The following is an 18,540-nucleotide window of genomic DNA, read 5'->3' on the forward strand; positions in this document are numbered from 1 at the left end:
TGTTCTGGGACTGTGGGGGTAGGGGTGGCTAGATAATAATAATCGAAAGAGCAAATGCCTCCATGGCATTTGCTGTGTGCTAGGCCTGCCCTAAATGCTTCCTGTGTGAGTTCGTCTGGTCCTCCACCACCCTGTGAAGTCAGTACAACAAGTTCCCCAGGGGAAGTCTGAGGACCTGGTCCCTACCTTTGAGGGAACAAGAATCCTGAGGGCATTCAGCAAAGGCACCTCCAGAACCCTTGCGTTCATATTATTGCTAAGCCAGCGAGGGCTTCATGGAGAAGATGGTGCATAAGCTGGCATTCTAAGCTTGGGTAGGCAGAAGGGAGCAGAGATGGTGATCTAGGGCTAGGAAACATCACACATGGGGAGGTGTGGGAGACAGTGGCTAGAGAAGGAGGAGCCTGCCTGCGTTCTGGTCCCATCCCCCTGTTGACTGCCATTGCCACGGATCATGCACAGCTCTGAACCCAAGACCCACCACTAAACCAGTAAAGCCAAACACTATACGTTCATTCAAGCCTCAGAGCAATTTTGTGATGGAGGCACTATGGTCCCATTTTGCAGTTAAGGAAACCAAGACCCAAAGAGTTGATCTAAGGTCACACAACACTTATGTGACAGACAGCTGGTGTCCTCATGCCCCCTGTGTGTCAACTTTCTCTCTGGCTTCTTACCTGCCCCTCTGTAACTGGACTTCCCCACCCAAGGCAGCTGTGAACTCTACCCCTACCCCAAATTCTTCATATAAATAGCCTTGGACTGCTGTGGAGGTAGCCTGTATAAGTCTATAATTTTCCTATACGGCCTGAGTTCTGAGGGTGTTCCCCCCAGAGGGTCATAGACGAAGGGAGGGACAGCCAAGCCAGGGCCTTTGTGGGCCCCTTGGTATTACTGAGACCCAACACATTTTCTAAGCATTAAATTTGTCAGTGCTGGGCAGTTTGCGTGTGCCAGGCTCTGCACTCAGCAGTTTCCTGTGCACCAGCTCTCTGAGCCTTCACTCGTACAAAGAGTGCATATGTATACATACATATGTGATGGAGGTCATGTATATATGTGTGTGTGTGTGTGTGTGTGTGTGTACACACACACACACAGACATATGTATATGTTAATGTTACCTCCATTTTACAGATGAGGAAAATGAGGCTTAGAGGGATACATAACCTGCCTTGAGGTCACCCCTCTGATGCTTGGAGGCAGGCAGCTGGACCCAGAGCCTGTGCCCTGACCGGTACACATCCTGCCTCTCCACAAACACCCCGTGTTCAGCTAGTAAGCCCCAAGACTTGTTGTGGTCAAGGTAAATGGGCTTGGGCCAGCCAGACCACGTGACTTCCCTGGTCCCCTTCGTGTCTAGCACCAAGCCTCACCCACAGGCACTCCCTGGGTATTTACGAAGGCTGGGTCTGCGGCCTCCCTGATGTAGAGAGGGCTGGGCTGGGCTGGTTCCGCCAGCCTCTGTGTCCCTGGGCCCTGTGTCCAGCCCTTTGCTCTGCACTTCCTGGCTTCCCGTCCATATGCCCGCCGCGTGCCCCACTTCCCGCTGCCCAGCCTGGAGCTGGCACATGACTGGCAGTGGGCCAGCTGGGCTGTGCACAGAGCTGGAATTTCAGCAGCAGGGCCAAGGCTGAGTGGAGCAGGCCAGGGCCCTCCTGCAGCGGGTGTGAAGGCCAAGGGGGCTGCTGCACCTCCCTCCCCACCGTGTGCCTCCTCTCCCTTCCCCCTCCTCTTCCCCATCTGTCACCCTTCTCTTGCCACCCTTTCCTTTTTGGGGGGTGGGGGTGGTGCCTGGATGCTTTTGTCCCCCTGCTTTTCATCTGCTCCCATTTTCCTCAACCCAAGCGTAGCTCTTCAGTCCCATCCATGCCAGGGAAAGAGCCCCCAAGGAAACTCTGTGCTGACGACTGCAGAGAGGCACAGCCTGGCACAGTGGGGTTTACATCAGGCCCCCGGCTGAGGGTTTTTTGGACCTGTCTCTGTGTGTTTTGCCAAACCTGAATCCTGGGACTTACTTGCCATCTCTAGGGCACCGGAGACCTTCCAGATTCTTATAGGCCTGGGGTGCCTGCAGGAAGCAGGGGGCTGGAAGGGAGATGGGCAGACTTGTTCAAGGGTATTGAAGGAGGCACATTATTCTGTGGGAAAAAGAAGCTTCTAGCACCTACCACTATCCAGCAATAGATCAGAGAGGGCAGGTAATGAGCTTTCTGAAACTGAAGCTATATGAGCCAGGGATAGATGGCCATTTAAATGGATAATGCAGGGGATTCCCATTTTGGAAGAGAAGCTCCTGCCTTATGCTGCCTCTGATGCAGTGTGACCAGAGGATCCAGAGGCTTCGCAGGGGGACTTGCCTATGCCAGGGTCTGGGGAGGGTTCCAAGTGGTTCTACAGAGTTCTCTGAGCCCACATAGAGGACTGGGCCTCTTTCAAGGGGGCTTTTCTGGTGTCCGCACCCATCTGGGTTGGAGCAAACTCTTTGCTTCCTTCCTCTCTCCCAGGGTGCTGGTAAGCTAGATCAAGCTATGGAGTCCGGATCTGGCTGACCTGACCACTCTGGAGGTGGGGCCAGATGTGGTCAGCAGCTGCTCCAGGCCCACCGAGTGCTAATCCACCGCAGGGCAGCGGCACGATCTTGTAAAGTGGTGCAAATCCCCCCAATTGGCCTCATCTGTCCTTGTCGGCCCCTGAGCTGGGGAGCGAAATGGGGCCTTACAAGTCAACGACTCTGCAAATAGCTTCTGCTCTCCCTGCCAGAGAAATCTCCTTTTTACCATGAGGGAAAACGTAGAAGGCAAATGCACTTACGGGTCTCAGTGTCCAGGCAGGAAGCCCTGAAAGCAAGGCAGCAGCAGGCAGCCGAGGGAAGCTGGGTGGGGACAGTGGTCCTGGGCTCCCCTCCTTAAACACAGCAGCTCCATCTCTGTTTCACACGTTGGCCTTCAGCATAAGAGACTACTTCCAGAACTGTGTCCGGAGCTCTAAAACTATCTGAAAACCACCACCCTATTGACTAGAGCATGAGCTAGGATTGTCTTCCTCTCTTCAGCTCATCCGGAGTCCTGTGGCCTTGGGCATCCATGCTGTAGAACAGAAATGGATGTCCCATTTCTCACGTGGACAAGCCAGGAGAGTGAACCAAAAGATGCCCGGAGGAGGCCGAAGGCCACACATTGCCCCCTCCTCCATGCCAGCCCCTACAGCAGCGTGGAGCTGGGCTAGACGCTGCACCTCACTGACTCCCCATGGAGCACTTAGTGAGGCTGCAGACATTCCAGCCACCCAGAGCAGGGCTCCCTCCTGGCCCTCAGACGGCTCCAAGGACTCCTCACCTGTACTTGGGTCCACCCCAGCCACCCCTGTGTGGGACCCAGGTCCAGAAAGTGTGCACCCCATGCCCCCTGGCCAGCTTTGCGTATGGCTGGGGTCCCTGCCGAGGCCAAGGGAGCTGTGGCCACCATCCTGGCCCCTGGGCTGGGCCCTTCTTGGGAACTATCCCTGAGCCCTTGGTGGGTCAGGTGCAGCCAGGCCGGGAGGGCTCTCCTTGAGCGCTGGGAAAATGATTTCTCTGCCCAGCGGCAGAGATTCTGTATAGTGAATCGTGCTCTCCCTCTGGAACTTTCCTCCTTTCCCAGCAGACTATGACCCTCCTCCCCCAAGCCCTCAGCTCACCTCTCCTAGGTCTGACCTGGGATATCACCCCTTCTGTTGTGGCACCTCGGAGGTCACCTGTTTGCCCGACTCAGCCACACCCCCCTCTTTGTCCAGCAGGTGCCCTTCCCTCTTGCCCGTTTACTCCTGCAGCCAGCAGCCCTTCAGTGGGGCCCACCCCTCCCAACCCTGAAGGCCTGAGAGGTGCACACCACCCGCCACCCATAAGACTTCCAGGCAGGTGGGGCTGAGAATGAAGATGTCCACGTGTGTGGCAGGAAGGCCCCCATCCCGCAGCCCTGAGACCGGAGGAGGATGGGCTGCGTGCCCTCCCATCCACTGGCTCCAATCAGAGAGCTGGGGTTTGCCCTTGTCCCTGACCTCCAGAGGAAGGCAATCAGACAGGGAATTTGGAAGGGAGATAACTCATCAAGGAGACTGCCTGCTCTGCAGAGCATCAAATCAGCTGAGAAATAACAATTGTGTCACCAAAATTAACTCTGCGTTTGCAGCCGGCCACCGAGCAGGAGTAGCCCCGGAGGTCCACAGGCCAGCTGAGCAGGGGGCACGGCCTGGCCCCCGTGCTGGGACCCTGCCCCCCCACCCAGCCCTACCCGCTCTGCCCTACCCTACTCCGCCTCCTGATCGCCACAGAGATGGGACAGGGTGCTCGTGCACCTCCAAGCAGCAGACCTGGTGCGGTCCTGGAGAGCAGTCCCCACCCCCTGAGGGCTGACCAGAGCCCTCCGCCAACTTTCCCGGCTGGGCTGCGGCGAGGAGGGAGGAATGCTGGGGTGATGCTGCCCCTTAGTGGAGAGGAGCGGAAGGGCTCCGGCTCTGGGAAACGTGCGAACACCAGCGGCTGGGCAGCTACCGGCCTCAGCCGAGGGAACCTGGGCCTAAGAGGCGGCCAAACCAGGGCCAGTCCATTTCCCAAAACCCAGAGCGAGAGGAGATGGCCTGGGCTTCTGGGACCGCACCCACTTCTCCACTCCCCTGCTCAGCTTGTTTCTTGTATTCCCTCCCATCTATTCCAACTTCCTTCCCACACCTGCTTTCTCCTCCCTGGCTAGGGGAGGCCCTCTGGAGGCAACTATGGAGGACAGGCTTTTGGTCCAGCACTGCCTCTAAAGAGCTGTGTGACCTTGGGCAAGTTGGTTTACCTCTCTGGGCCTTGTGACCTCACCTGGAACATAGGGGTCATTGGCAGCCCAGTCTGAAAAACCTGATCCCTTGGCATCAGACTTTCACAGCTCTCTCTAAAAATGTTCTTGATCTGTGAGTTATTGCAGGAAGAGCTTATAGAACCTTGGGCTCTGTTCATAGGCCCGGAGCCAGTAGCTTTGTAAGTGGGTCTCCGTTTACCCATCTCTAAGAACAGAAATTTTTCCTCCTCCCCTAGAGCAATGCTTATAAGCTAATTTTTCAGTAGCAACAATAAAATGCTCTGAGAGGAGTATTACTTATTAAAACATAGGTTAGATAATGTTTACATGTTTTGCTTTCTCAGTTTTTAAGCTCCTTTGTTCAAAATTTTAGAACAAATGGTTTTCCATAAGAGTCCTCACTCATTTCCATGGCTAAGAATTGAGGGCACTTGCCACCTGCTCCTCGAATCCCTTCCCTTCCTGGCAAGGGCCAACCACCTGCCACCTGAGCACTGACCTCGGTGACCTGGTGATCAAGTGACCTCCCCCTGGGTCCATATGATGAGCAAACCTCCTCTCTCCCCCAGATTGCAGAGACCTATGCCTTCCTTCCGCGAGAAGCCGTGACTCGATTCCTGATGAGCTGCACAGAGTGTCAGAAGAGGATGCACTTTAATTCCAATGGCCTGGAGCCCAAAGGTAGGGGAGAAGGCAGGCATGCTGGTGCCTTGGGGGAGGTTGTGCAGGGAAAGGCCCTCCCACCAGTAGGGCCTTCCCTTTGCTGGCACAGATGGAAAAGTGCATGGCCAGCAGTTGTCACAATTCCCAGAGGCCAGTGTGGGTCCATGCCCAGAGAACTTCGTTGTTGGTTTGGTTGGGGTTTTTTGGGTTTTTTTTTTCAGCTTAAAAAAATGTCAGGTTTCATTTAAAAAACCAATGGTATATTCCTACCTCCTTTTAAGACCCTCTTCTCCCACTGAGGTTCCTGGTGGCAATGATCACCTCGCCCTAGTCCCTGAGCACCTGAATACTTGCCACCCAAGCCTCACTCGGGGCAGTGTCCTCATGGGTCTGGTCTCACCGCCCTGACTGTGAGCTCTCTGAAGACAGGAACACCCCCCTCACCACGGGTACCTCTGTACCCTGTAGCCCCACACCTACCAGTAGTCAGTCCTCCCTCAGTGTTTATTCCCTCGCTGCGAACGTCCAGGAAATCTGTGGGAATTACTCGAATGTAAATGCCCAGAGCACTTGTGACCAGGCAAAGTTGGTTCCTTGGGCCAGTGTCCATGCTCTCCAGCTCTGCCCTGCCCCCTGAGATGCAGCAAGGACCCCCGTTTCAGTCCTCCTCAGCCCCTCACCCTGAGCACGCCCAGAGGCCTCCAGCAAGTCTGGGGCTCATTTGTTCGCAGGTGGCTTTGGCACAGCAAGGTGGGCCGATACACGTGGCCGGTGTGACTGTAACTCTGCCCTGAGAAATGGTGCTTAGGTGGGCGATTTATCAGGGCTTCTAGGCTGCTCCTGGGCATCAGGTCTGTAAAGGTTGCTGAAGTCAGTGGGCGTTTTGCCTGAGGATGGGAACAGACTCAGGCTGAAGGGCAGGCTGTTCACTTTGGGTGATACTCAAGTGGCACCCCCCATTTCTGGGGAAGGAAAAATCAACAACAAAGCTCAAGCAAAGTAGATGACAACAAAGAAATTGGAGCCTAGGTATCAAGTGTTTTGGGGTTTTCTCACTTTGGTGATCTCTGCTGACTCACCAAATCCAGAAGCCTTCCTGTCCATGGGGTCGCTAGGCCATGGCTGCTTCACCAGGCACATTGGGTAGCTTCTAAAGTATGGGGGACAGGAACAAGCGTGGTTAATGCCTCACAAACGCTGGGTTCCTGGTTTAAGAGCAGAGCCCCCAAGGCCACACTGGGTGGGTCTGAATCTCTGCCAGTCAGCAGCTGTGCATCCTAAACAAGTGACTTCGTCTCTCTGAGCCTCAGTTTCCTCATCTGTGAAGTGGAGTGAATCATGGGACCTACGTCTGGGGGCTAAGGTTGGAGAGTTAATCCCTGTACCCCGGCACACGGCTGCCGCACAAGAGGAGGGAACCGTGGCGGTTGTAGTTATTATGGTAACGCGCATGCCTCAGAGGCCCCCGCCCCACTGGGCCTGGCCCTGGCTGAGTGGCCGCAGCCTTGGGCCAGGGCAGTGTCTGGTCCCTGCAAATAGGCCAGGAGGGCTTTCCCTGCTGCACCCCCACCCTGTCAGGGTCTGAGTCCCAGGGGCACGTGCCCTGGTGGTGGCTGCCTGTCCCCTCCTGTTCTGGCCTAATTGTTTCCATAGCAACTGGCGGAGTCACACTGAAGCACTAGCCTAGGGGAACAGAGGCCAGGCCAAGAGGGACTGCATTTGTGGGCCGCTCTGGGGTGTCTGCAGCCTCCCTCTGTTCTGGTCCCTTGCTCTCTGCCGGTGTGTAGGACGTCCCTCACCCCCCGCCCCCCAACTCCTCAGTGAAGGCTGCAAGGTCTCGTCTCCAGGCTGCAGCTCCCCTTCTCCTCATCTGTGGGCTTCGGCATGGCCAGCGCGCAGCCAAGAGGGCGACGCTGAGCACAGCGGCAGCCGGTTTCTTCTCCAGGCTGCCACCATCAGGCCCCCACCCCCAGGGAGGAGGAGGGAGGAGAGTGATGGGAGGGAGGTGGAGAAGGAGAGGGAGAGGGGGAGAAAGAGAGAGAGAGAGAGAGAGAGAAAGAACGCGCGCGCGTACTCACGCCAGGAGGGAACCGCCTAGAATATAAACCAGCTCCGTGTGCTCTGTGCTGGAGCCTCCCTTCCCAGGGGTGTGCTCCAGGCAGGACAGAGCGCAGGAGGCATAAAGCTGCGTGGTACCCATCCTTGCCGGTCCTCAGGCAGAATGCCACTTCTCTGCCCCCAGGAGAGGAGCTTCCCATGCAGGGAGAAGAGGAGACACTGAGGGAGCAGGAGACGGTGCGATCCACGGAAAAGCCTGGGCTGGGGGTCCAGCAGACCTGGGTGTGGTGCCTCGTCCCTGTTGTATGTCCTGTGGCAGGCTGGGGACCTCCCTGCTCCTAACAGCTTGTATGATCCATGAGGTATCCATCCCACCTTGCCGCTAAGAAAACGAGGCACAGACAAGTGTCATGGTGAAATTAGTTGTCCAAGCCCTACCAGAAGGCAGGAGAACTTATTTCATCATCAGCAAGATGGGAGCAATGCCTCCCTCTTGGAGCTGAATTAAAGGAGCCCATTCTGTGGGGCATCTGGTATGGCAGGTACCTGGGGAACATCAGCCCATTTCTCCCACCCTATTAGGTGTGTGCACCATGGTGTTGAGACACAAGAATGCCAATGTTCAGGTGGCCCTGCAGGGAGACCTCTGGTCAGTCAGCCTACCTAGGTGAGCACCCTGGGTCCACAACCTGGTCGCTAAGCAAAAGGGAAGGGCTTGGTTCTGGAAGCTGCCAGTGAAGAGCTCTGGAGTGGGAAAGGCTCCCCTGTCTGCTTAATGGCCAGAGGCATTAGCTGCCTGGGCCACCCTTGCCAGCTGGCAGGGCGTCCCTTCTCCTACCCCAGCTAAGAGCCCACAGAGCTGGTCTCCCGCAGTGCTGGCCTCCCTGGATGAAGCCATACTGCTCGCTCTTTCGTAGGCGCCCCTGCCATGCCAGCCCTCCCCCCTCCCTCTCCTGCCTCAGGCCCCAGAGGCAGGCCTGGGTTCCTGTCCCAGGAAGGTGGGGCAGGAGGGGGACAGGGAACAGGATGGAGACTTCTCAAGGGGCTGTTGGGAAAACTCCTGGCTTCCTGGCCTCGTGTTAAAAAGAAAGAAAGGAAGCAAAGCAGCCTCCCCTGCTCAGCAGTTTGTCCCCGGCAGAGCCTGGGGGCCTGGACAGTCCCGTGCCCTCCCCCCAACGCCAGGAGCACAAACAAAGGAGGCAGCTGAGGATCAGGAAGTCCAGGGATGGGAAATTCCAGGGCCTCCCGGCTCCACACTCCTTTTCCACCACCCCACAGCAAGTCCAGGCGGAGATGGGACAGAGTGAGAACCGGGTGTGCCCTCAGACCAGCCCTAGCTCCTGGGGAAAGGGCCTCTGGAGGCATGCTCCGGTTTTCTCCGATCCGATGTGGCAAAATATTATTTGCAAGGCAGCAAACTAGGAGTTAGCAGTGGGCAACCCAGTTACCTATCGAAGGGTCCCTGCCTTGGAGACAGAGTTGTCCACTCAGGTGGTGATTCATTCACAGCCAGGCCCAGACTCCTCTGTCTCAGTCCAACCCCCTCTGTGCCCCCCCCGCCTCCCCCCCCCGCATCCCTCCTTCCTCTCCTCCCTTCATGTGACCCCATTGCAGCTGGTTCCTAGGCCCCTGCAGAGTCTTTCCAATGCTGGCCTGGTTGCTGGCTTGGCCTGGCCCAGTTCTCATACTCATTTGCTGTGTGACATGGGGAGGGTGCCTCATCTGTAAAATGGGCTGTTAATACTAGTACCCACCTCCTGGAGCAGGAGGGTCTTCGTGGAGCTCCTAACGGGTGCTGAGTAGCCGTCAGCTAAGTGATTGAACATTGTTCAGATCCTCCCTCCACAAAGCTGTCTTGAACTACTCCAGAGCCTCTGAACTCTTCCTCCTCTGACCTCTAATGGACTCCGCATCAGTCCCACCCCACCGAGTGCAGGGATTATACCTACAGAGTGCCCCCTACCTTTCCCGCCGAAGGTACACACATCAGTGCTCCTCGAATACCTGTTGGCCTACTGATTCACTCCCCTGGGAAAGAGGCTTTCCATCACCTTTTGAGCCAGCCCCAGGCTTTGGGTCTCTGTTTCCAGATCTGAACACCCACTCAGGCTGGCTGGTCTCGTGGCTCCTCTGGGCCCTCATCACGCACGTATCCTTCAACATCCAGCCCTGCCTGGGAGAGCTCTTGCCACTGGCAGCTGAAGCCACAGGCCTCTCTGGACTGAGTTCTGTTCTGTAGGTGAAAGCTCAGGAGAATTGCCCGCGTTTGCTCTACGTGGAGGAGCGAGGGCCACTGCCTCCGCTGAAGCTTGCCTCGATTGATGCATGCCATTGGAGCCTAGCTGTGGAGGCCAGCACTTGGCTTGGCCTGGGTCAAGCCTCCGCATCACGGGTTATTCTCGAGGCCCATAAAGCCAGGGCTAGCTCCTGGGCGGGTGTCAGTTTTCCTTGGCAAAGCATGTTGAGACATTTCTTTGAGTGATTCCTCTGCTTCTCTCACCAGCAGCCTGCTGGATTATGGTGGCTCTGCGACCGTGGCGATCTCCTAACTCACCAGCGGTATCGCTTAGTGGCTTGAGCGCGGCCACTGTATGTGTTGACCCCAGCGGGGGCTGACCTGCCTCAGCAGAGCCCAGGGAAGCCACTTGTAACCCATTCATGCGTCCACCTTAGCTTATGCCCATCCTGGCATTCGTCTGGCCTGTGAGCACGTGACTCCACGGAGTTCCCGGAGCTACCACTGGCTTCTGCACCTCCCCTCTTTCCTACCAAGTTGATCCTCTTGATGTGAGCCACTTACCACCTCTGGAACTTCCTGGCTGGCAGAAACCCTGCCTGCCTTTCTCCTCACTGCGGTCCCACAGCCAGCTCCCTGGCATGTTTTCTCACCTGGAATGCCTCCCCACTGCCCGCCAAGGTCCCGCCTCCCCACCAGCACTCTCGCTTCTGGAGCCGCAGGCACGAGCATTCCACTGCACTTGGATCTCTGATGGATTTGTGCGTGCATGCTCAAGGCATCCGGGTTCCCCCCAGACGGGGCATCCTACCTCCTCTTCTTGAGCCCTCCTGGCTCACCTCTGGGCACTGGAAGTGGTTTCTGATCTGTGGACCTGCCGGGGACGGAACAGGCCAAGGAAAACCCCTTTCCCCTCCTCCCAAGAGTACCATCCTAGCCATTGGTTTTCTGTTTTCTTTCTTAAGCCAAGCTGTACCCGGCTTTATTAGAGGTGCCTTCTCATAAGCAGTCGTGGTATTTTAGGCAGGACATGGGTGACCATCAGGGAAAAAAACACAGTGCCTGGCCTCCCCGGATGGCCAAACACGGAGAGCTGCCATGACACTCCATGAATTCTTCATTTGCGGCTCTGACCAGTGATCTCCAGGACGAGGGTGGCCCTGCTCATGCACCATGTTGTCTGACAGCTTCTCACCAGACAACCATGTCTCTGAGGAAATGAAACGGAAATGGCAGCGTTCTCTGTCTGGAGACCCAGGATCAGAAAACAGGAACCATGGCTCTTTTGAGTGACGCCCTCTCAATGTGGTTGCTCAAATGTCCGCCTCACATACGGCCTCCAACCCCGTCGCTTTGTGGGGGAGGGAGGTCCCAATGTGCTCCTGGGCTTAAAGAGGTCAAGTCTGGGTTGAGGGTGGGGCAGCTAGAAGAGGACTAACGGACGCTGAAACCGACTTCAGTCCCCTCGCCGTGCCAGTCGTCTGTGCGAAGGCGCCAACGTGCAGCGGTGTCAGAACCCTCTGCCACGGAACCAAGAGGAAGTGTCTACGGAAAGAAAGTGCAGCTCATTTTAAGCCAGTTTTCTGAGATATTCTATTAGTGACATTCACTTCTTCCTCAGAGAGCAAAGACCTTCCTCAAGGAGCGCAAAAACCCTGAGTGCGACAACATAGCTTTAAAAAGCAAACCATAGTTGTGCATTTTTATAAACCTTGATGATATTCAAGCTGTGCCGTCACCAGAAGTATACCACCTCAAAATGACACCCGTCGGCCCCAGACCCAGTCTCCGTGGACCCCGTTCTCTGTTTCTGTCCTTGTCAAGGCAGGGACTCCCTTGTCCCCTTTGGGTAGCTTCACCCCCTTGTTTGCAGGGGCTTTTTTCTTTATTGTAAAATATAACATAAAACTTGTCATTTTAATAATTTTTAAGTGTACATTCAGTGGCATTAATGGTATTCACACCACTCAGCCACCCTCACCACTGTGTGTTTCCAAAACGTTTTCACCACCCCAAACAGAAACCACGTGCCCATGAAGCAATAACTCCCATTCTCAACCCCCAGTCTCCAATAACCTGTGTTCAACTCTCTGTCTCAGTGACCAGGCCTGCTCTCGATAGTCCAGCCAAGTGGAATGCTAGCGTATTTATCCTTGTGTGGCTGGCTTCTTTTACTCAGCATAGTGTCTCCAAGGTCGAAGGGACCTTCCTGGCCTGGGCCCTGGCTCCCGCATTCCTCCACCGAGGCCCCGGCACCCGCTTGCCCTTGAGCCCGTCTCTCCGGCACGATGGTGGTGGTGGCAGTGGTGGAGGGCAAGCTTTGGCAAGTCCACAAGTCGCTCCTGCTTCTCCTCCTCCTCCTCACACTGCTCAAATCCCAGCCCATGAACAGAACTGAGCACCAGGGGGGACTTTGGGCCAAAGGCCTGGAGTCTTGGAGGCAGGAAGAGGAGGCCGGAGAACAGGTAACCAAGACTATGCCCCAGGCGGAGGGTGAAGCTGGGTCAAGTGACGACCAAAGGAGGCCCCGCTTTGTGTGAAAGGTCCCAGCAGGTGACTCCAGGGTTTTGAGACTGGTCATAGCAGGGGGCATCTGCAGAGAAAGCTGGAATGGGAAAAGGGGCTCCCTTTCAGTGCTGCTCCCCGTCTTCCTTGACTTATTACTGTGCCATTTTAGTCTGTCCCTTATGACGCCCACGGTGGGGCCTCAGACGCAGAACACAGTGGCTGGGCACCGTCCACCGCAGCAGCCTCTGCAGAAGGCAGCTTAGCTGGAGATTTTAAGAGTTCTGGAACAGTCCTACCCTTCGGCCCCCAAATTCCATTTTTTGGAAAACAATTAGAAATATAGACCAGGGGCGCCTGGGTGGCGCAGTCGGTTAAGCGTCCGACTTCAGCCAGGTCACGATCTTGCGGTGCGTGAGTTCGAGCCCCGCGTCGGGCTCTGGGCTGATGGCTCAGAGCCTGGAGCCTGTTTCCGATTCTGTGTCTCCCTCTCTCTCTGCCCCTCCCCCATTCATGCTCTGTCTCTCTCTGTCCCAAAAATAAATAAACGTTGAAAAAAAAAAATTAAAAAAAAAAAACAAAAAAAAAACGGGGCGCCTGGGTGGCGCAGTCGGTTAAGCGTCCGACTTCAGCCAGGTCACGATCTTGCGGTGCGTGAGTTCGAGCCCCGCGTCGGGCTCTGTGCTGATGGCTCAGAGCCTGGAGCCTGTTTCCGATTCTGTGTCTCCCTCTCTCTCTGCCCCTCCCCCGTTCATGCTCTGTCTCTCTCTGTCCCAAAAATAAATAAACGTTGAGAAATATAGACCAATATTCATGAATAAAGATGTTCCCTGTAGTACTGTTTATAATAGCCTCCAATAGGAAACAACCTGAATGGCCAATCATAAGCAAATGACTTGAGCAAGTTATGATAAAATAGTACACAGCCATAAAAACACTGTTTGCAAAGCAAAACAAGATTTTTGATGGTGGGGGAAATGACCGTGACAATGTTAAGTGGGAAAAAAATGTTTTTAAGCAAACTATAATTTTCTGTATGCATTTTAATATCAAGTGCATAAAGAAGAGAAGCCACAGAGAAAAAAATAAACAGAAGCATATGTCAAGCTGCTCAGTGCAATTATTGGTTTTGGGTGGTTTTTTTGGTTTTTGGGTTTTTTTTTGGCCTTTACATTTTTCCACATTTTGCAAATGCTTTACAAAAAGAACATGCGTGACTTTGATCTTCAGGACAAGAAAGCAATAAATGGGGGGAACAGAGCTCCTCTCCGTGTGATTAAGGAAGAACCAGAATTTGGGAGTGGAGGCCTGGCCCAGACCTGTGAGCCATATGGTACCTGACAGTGCTTTTGGGGGACGCTGTCGGGGTGGGAGATGGGGTCAGGTGGTGGTGGCAGGTGTGCACCAGGAAGCTGGCTTAGACCAGAGCTGGAAATGAAAATGCCTTTGAGGGCCCGGCCAGTGTCATAATCAAGTGAAAATGCGCATAGGAACCGGTAGGGACTGTGGCAAAATGGAGAGTTCACACGCTGGCTAAAGTGGCTGCTGCAAGGCTGCCCTGGTAGGTGGCCAGGTGGGGGCGTGGGCCCTGTGTGACCAGACCTCCCAGCTTCCAAGGAAGCCAGATAGTCCCGATTTTTAGCATGTGAACGCTTGCTAAACAATGGCACCTAACTGAACAATATTTTCAGGGCCTCGCAGTCCGCATCCACAGGCCAGATGTGGTAGGTGAGCCGCCAGCTTGTGAGCTCTGGCGTGTTCCTTCCTCCTCCTTAGGCTCTGTGTGGGTGACAGGGTGTGGTGCCTGCCAGGGGGCCCCTGGCCCAGACTGAAAGTGGCTTCCTTTTGTTCTTCCTGCCAGAAAACGAACCTCCCTCTCCTCTGGTCTCCGGGATTATCGATTACAACATGCCCCTTACCTCCACGTACCTGAAGCAGATGAAGTTGCGAGTGATGAACTCCCAGGAACAGGTAAGGCGCATGTCTCTCCTCTCCTCGTCCCGCCTGGAAGCGTCCCAACCTGTCTGGGTGCGGTTGGTCCTTTCCAGGATATGGGGACCACAGCAGGTGTAAACACACTGGGAATCGAAGGGGACCGTATGTGGTTATCTGGTCCTTGCAGTCCAGGCTGAGGAGTGTGGGGGTGGAAAGAATGTGTTCTTAGTTAGGGATCTGCTGGGCAGACAGCCCTGCCAGGTCTTCAGTGAAACTCAGGAAGCTCATGCTTCACAGAACTTTCCCCAAGGGCAGGGGTGAAGGAGGGGGTGTGCATGAGCTGTAGACCTTGGCTCTTAGGTTGTTCTCTCTCTGCTTTTTGCCCTTTGTCTGCTGTGTCACTCACCTCCTTTCCCCAGGGAGGCATGAGAGAGAAAGAGAGAGAGAAAGAGAGAGAGAGAGAGAGGTGCCCTGGCTGCTCACCTGTGGCCTCTCACTCTGGGGGCCCAGAGAGGCCAGAGGCCTTGGAGGGTGGCCCGGGTGAGATAAGGCCCTGGGCCCCCCTGGCTGTCCAAGACTCCCCAGCTGTGGATTGCCAAGTGTTGTCAGGCACCATGGAAACTGGCTCTGAAAAGAAAACCACTCTTGCCAGCTTCCCCACACAGTCTACCTTCTAGCCCTTTGCAAAGCAAGTAGCATGACTGTCCTTCAAGGAAGGACTAGGTGAGTGCCACCCCCTCCCTTCACCACTGCCTAAAATCAGAGTAATAATTTCTCACACAGCTTCACATCTTCTCATCTGTTGTGACGTTTGAACCTACTAGACCTTTGAGGCCTCCCTAGGGGAATGGGTTCTTCGTCCCCACCCCCACCGAGAGTCTGACTTCCGGCCCTGGGTGCATGCTGTCCCGCGTACTGCTGGTCTCCTTGACAACCTGAGTGTGTGTACGCAGAGTGGGTGATGGCTCCACAGCCAGCTCCAAGGTGATGTAGCAGGATGTTTAGGTTGCATCTGGGGTTGTGGCACCCGCTGGAGGATTTGAGCTGGCCTGCTTGAGCATGACCCATTCTGCCCTCCCCCAAGGAGGAGGGATGTCCTCCCAGCCCCGTACCGTGCCCGGCCCATAAAGGTTGAACAAAATAAGCCTTGTTCTGGATGCTAGGGCTGTTTGTGTCTCTGTGCCTCCCGCATCTTCTCGCCTGACATAGTCTCCTCTATGATGGTTACATCCCTAAGAAGCTTCACGTACTCAAAAATAATGTCAGTGGGGGAAAGGATGTGGGGGTTTCTAACTCACAACGGTAAAATTGTTTCTGTGCAGGAATGCCAATAATATGGCAGTGTTTTTGTTAATAGTTACAGAATCCAAACACCACCATGCAGGTTCAGTGCGAGACCTCTGACTATGTTGAAGAGTAATTTCCTTTCCCGTAACCATCCACACAGTCATAAGCACCTGGCTTCTCTCACCTTCTTTTCACCATTCCCATCCGTCACCATGAAGTGCAGAGCCACTCAGACAGCTGGCGGTACAGCCTCATGCCTCTTTCTTTCCCACAGAACGATGCTAGATTCAGATCGCCACCAGGACCAGTAGTGGTCAGGGTAGCCCCATTACTGGATGCTGTGCTATTTTGCTACGTGATATGAATTCTTGCTATCTGTGGAGAATTACAACTATCGGCCAGGTGCATTTGCAAGGATTTAATCCTTCAGCAAATACTTATGGAGCCCTGCCCCGTGAGCTCATCTAGGGATGCACAAGTCTTCGGAGCTACCATTACTAGCCCTTCTTATGATTTGGGGGAAACAGACACTAATGAAAAAGAATCACACACAAGGGCCCAGCTCAGAGGAGGTAACAATAAATAATTGGAGGGAAAGATGAATCGGTTATCACAGGGCAGCTACGACAAATGCCACACGGGAGGACACACAGTCCATGAGTATTCTTAGATGGGCATGAGGGGTGGACCGAGGCAGGGCTTTGCTTCAGAAAGGGGTGCTTGAGCTTAGGTGGAGGTCCGAAGGGAAGAGCTCCAGGCTAAGGAAACCGCTTGTGCCGAGGCCCTGTGGCTTGAGGGAGGACAGTGCCTCTGAGAACCTGAGAGGCTGATGTGGCCGCTGCAGGGAGTGTGAGGTATTCTGTTCCTGAAGAAAGAGGCGGAAGACACAAGTGTTGGGCAAAGAAGCACTTGGGTATCTGTGAATGAACCAAAGTTCATGAAACAAGATGGATAAAATACCCTGGTGAGGTTTGGGCCACTCACAAAGGAAAGGCGGGTCGTGGGAAGGTGTTTCTCTCCAGGGTGCTCTGAGAGTCCAGCTGGGACTGAAATTGACGGCAAGTGTCTCAGAGTCGACTCTGCCTTCCTCGCCTCCATTCCTGGTTTCCCAGGTGGGGGCCCTGGGACAGTATCCGCTCTTCTCCTGTCCCCTGTGCTGCAGGAGATCAAAGGTGTCGACCTTCCTTGCATACACCGGGCAGGAGAAGCAGCGTCCCTCCTCGAGCCTAGGGTCTGGCATCTGCTGGGCTCCAGCACTCCCCGTATAGCGGTGAGCTCGCAAGGCCTCACTCTCTCAGGCCATCCCTGTTCGATGGCTGGGCACATGGTGAAACCAGAAATCGCATTGCTCATCAGATTATTTATCTGTAGGAGCAAGGAAGGGCCAAGGACCCAGAAGTCTTTGATTCTTCGGTTTGAGTTGGAACTAAAAATACGTTTATTGGAATCGGTAGCTTGTTCCCGGGGGGGGGGGGGAGTGGGAGTCGGGCTCCCCTCGGGGCCAGTGAATGGCGTGCCGTGCGAACACGCAGCCAGGGGCCTGCCTCTGCCGCTGTCACGTCTCGTGTGCCGCCGCCGAGGCTCTGAAAGCGGCTTCATTCCCTGAAGCCTCCTCTGGCCCCAAAATGCTGACAGAGGGCCTAAGTGTTTGCAGGTCACTCCTGCAGGCCCTACGGAAAATAAACCTAATTCTAATGTAACGGGAGCTGGATAAGTGATAATTTATTAATGCCAAACAAAACCCTCCATCTAAAAACTCCGGGTAAGAAAAATCCCAATAATTCATTTTTTCCAGCATTCGATATCCAGGAGACAAACAGTAAGGCAGGTAGAACATGTTGCCCTTGCTTTGCTTCTAGCAGACAATGAACAGGTGGTGGGATTTACTTGCGAACTGGACAGAATCATGTTACTTGTCCAATTGTGTCAAATTAATATGCCGGGAAGTGGGCCCTTCTCCACAGAGGATATTAGGTAATATGAAAATCTAATAACAATATTCACACAAAGGAAAAAGATTCTTCTTGAGGTCTGATTCAATGCAGCAAATGTTAATGGTGTCCTCAACATGCAAGACATTTGGGGATCAGACACCAGCCTTCCAGGACCTCCATCCTAAGACACAGAGCCTGGGAGCTATCATAGCAGGGGCCACATTGAGCTGAAAATAGGGGACCGTAGTCTGATAAAATCTTTCTTCCCCCTTGCTTGGGAAAACTCTAATAAAGACATAAAACTGAGATCACATTTTGTTGTACTGATGAGGAAAACGTTTTCTTATACGGGACAGGGTAGGAGGATTTCATAAGTTGTGGACTGTCTCTCGGAGAATGCTCTGTAGCATTCTGTCATAAGATGAGGTCTCAGGGAGACGTGCCACACTCACAGGACAAGTGCCATCCACAACGGCTGGCCTGGCACATCCCCCTTTAGGGCTGTGTGCAAGATGCACCAAAGAGGAGTGCTAGGGTCTCCTCTTTATGTGGCCACTGGTTTCATACCTCTTTTTTTTTTAATTTACTTTTAACGTTTTTTTATTTTTGAGACGGAGAGAGACAGAGAATGAACGGGGGAGGGGCAGAGAGAGAGGGAGACACAGAATCGGAAGCAGGCTCCAGGCTCCGAGCCATCAGCCCAGAGCCCGACGTGGGGCTCGAACTCACGGACTGCGAGATCGTGATCTGAGTCGAAGTCGGACGCTTAACCGACTGAGCCACCCAGGCACCCCCCTCTTTTTTTTTTTTTTAAGAAATGTTTTTTAATGTTTATTTATTTTTGAGAGAGAGAGCACAAAGAGGGGAGGGACAAAGGGCAGAGGACAGAGGATCCAAAGTGGGCTCTGTGCTGACAGCAGAGAGTCTAATGTGGGGCTCGAACTCACGAACCGTTAGATCATGCCCTAAGCAGAAGTCAGACACTTAACCAACTAAGCCACCCAGGTGTCCCCGTACTTCTTTTAATTACACAGGTAGCACCTGACCTCAGTAGTCAAAAGCAAAAGCATGGTGATAAAAATCGCCACCATCCCACCAC

General features: G+C 54.3%; 1 protein-coding gene and 1 long non-coding RNA gene across 4 annotated transcripts in view; one reads left to right on the forward strand and one right to left on the reverse strand.

Moving 5' to 3' along the window:
* The window catches only part of NOL4L (nucleolar protein 4 like), a 127,666-nt gene that overhangs the window by 50,006 nt on the left and 59,120 nt on the right, over window positions 1–18,540 (forward strand). For all 3 annotated transcript variants that reach the window (XR_006960275.1, XM_047069127.1, XM_047069128.1), the window contains exons 3-4: window positions 5,393–5,504; window positions 14,147–14,256. Coding sequence is in view for 2 of the 3 variants with exons in the window: in XM_047069127.1 (XP_046925083.1) it covers window positions 5,393–5,504; window positions 14,147–14,256 (222 nt within the window). In the remaining variant the exon portion in view is untranslated. The remainder of the gene's footprint in view (window positions 1–5,392; window positions 5,505–14,146; window positions 14,257–18,540) is intronic.
* On the reverse strand, window positions 10,550–14,978 carry LOC124503832 (uncharacterized). Its single transcript, XR_006960276.1, has 3 exons — window positions 14,704–14,978; window positions 14,215–14,413; window positions 10,550–11,325 (listed from the first exon to the last, which is right to left on the reverse strand). It is a non-coding gene; the product is annotated as an uncharacterized LOC124503832 (long non-coding RNA).

This window comes from Lynx rufus, unplaced genomic scaffold, assembly GCF_022079265.1.
Source record: "Lynx rufus isolate CCGP_SWC_20201006 ecotype Redwood Valley unplaced genomic scaffold, mLynRuf1.p SCAF_8, whole genome shotgun sequence".
Lineage (NCBI taxonomy): Eukaryota > Metazoa > Chordata > Mammalia > Carnivora > Felidae > Lynx > Lynx rufus.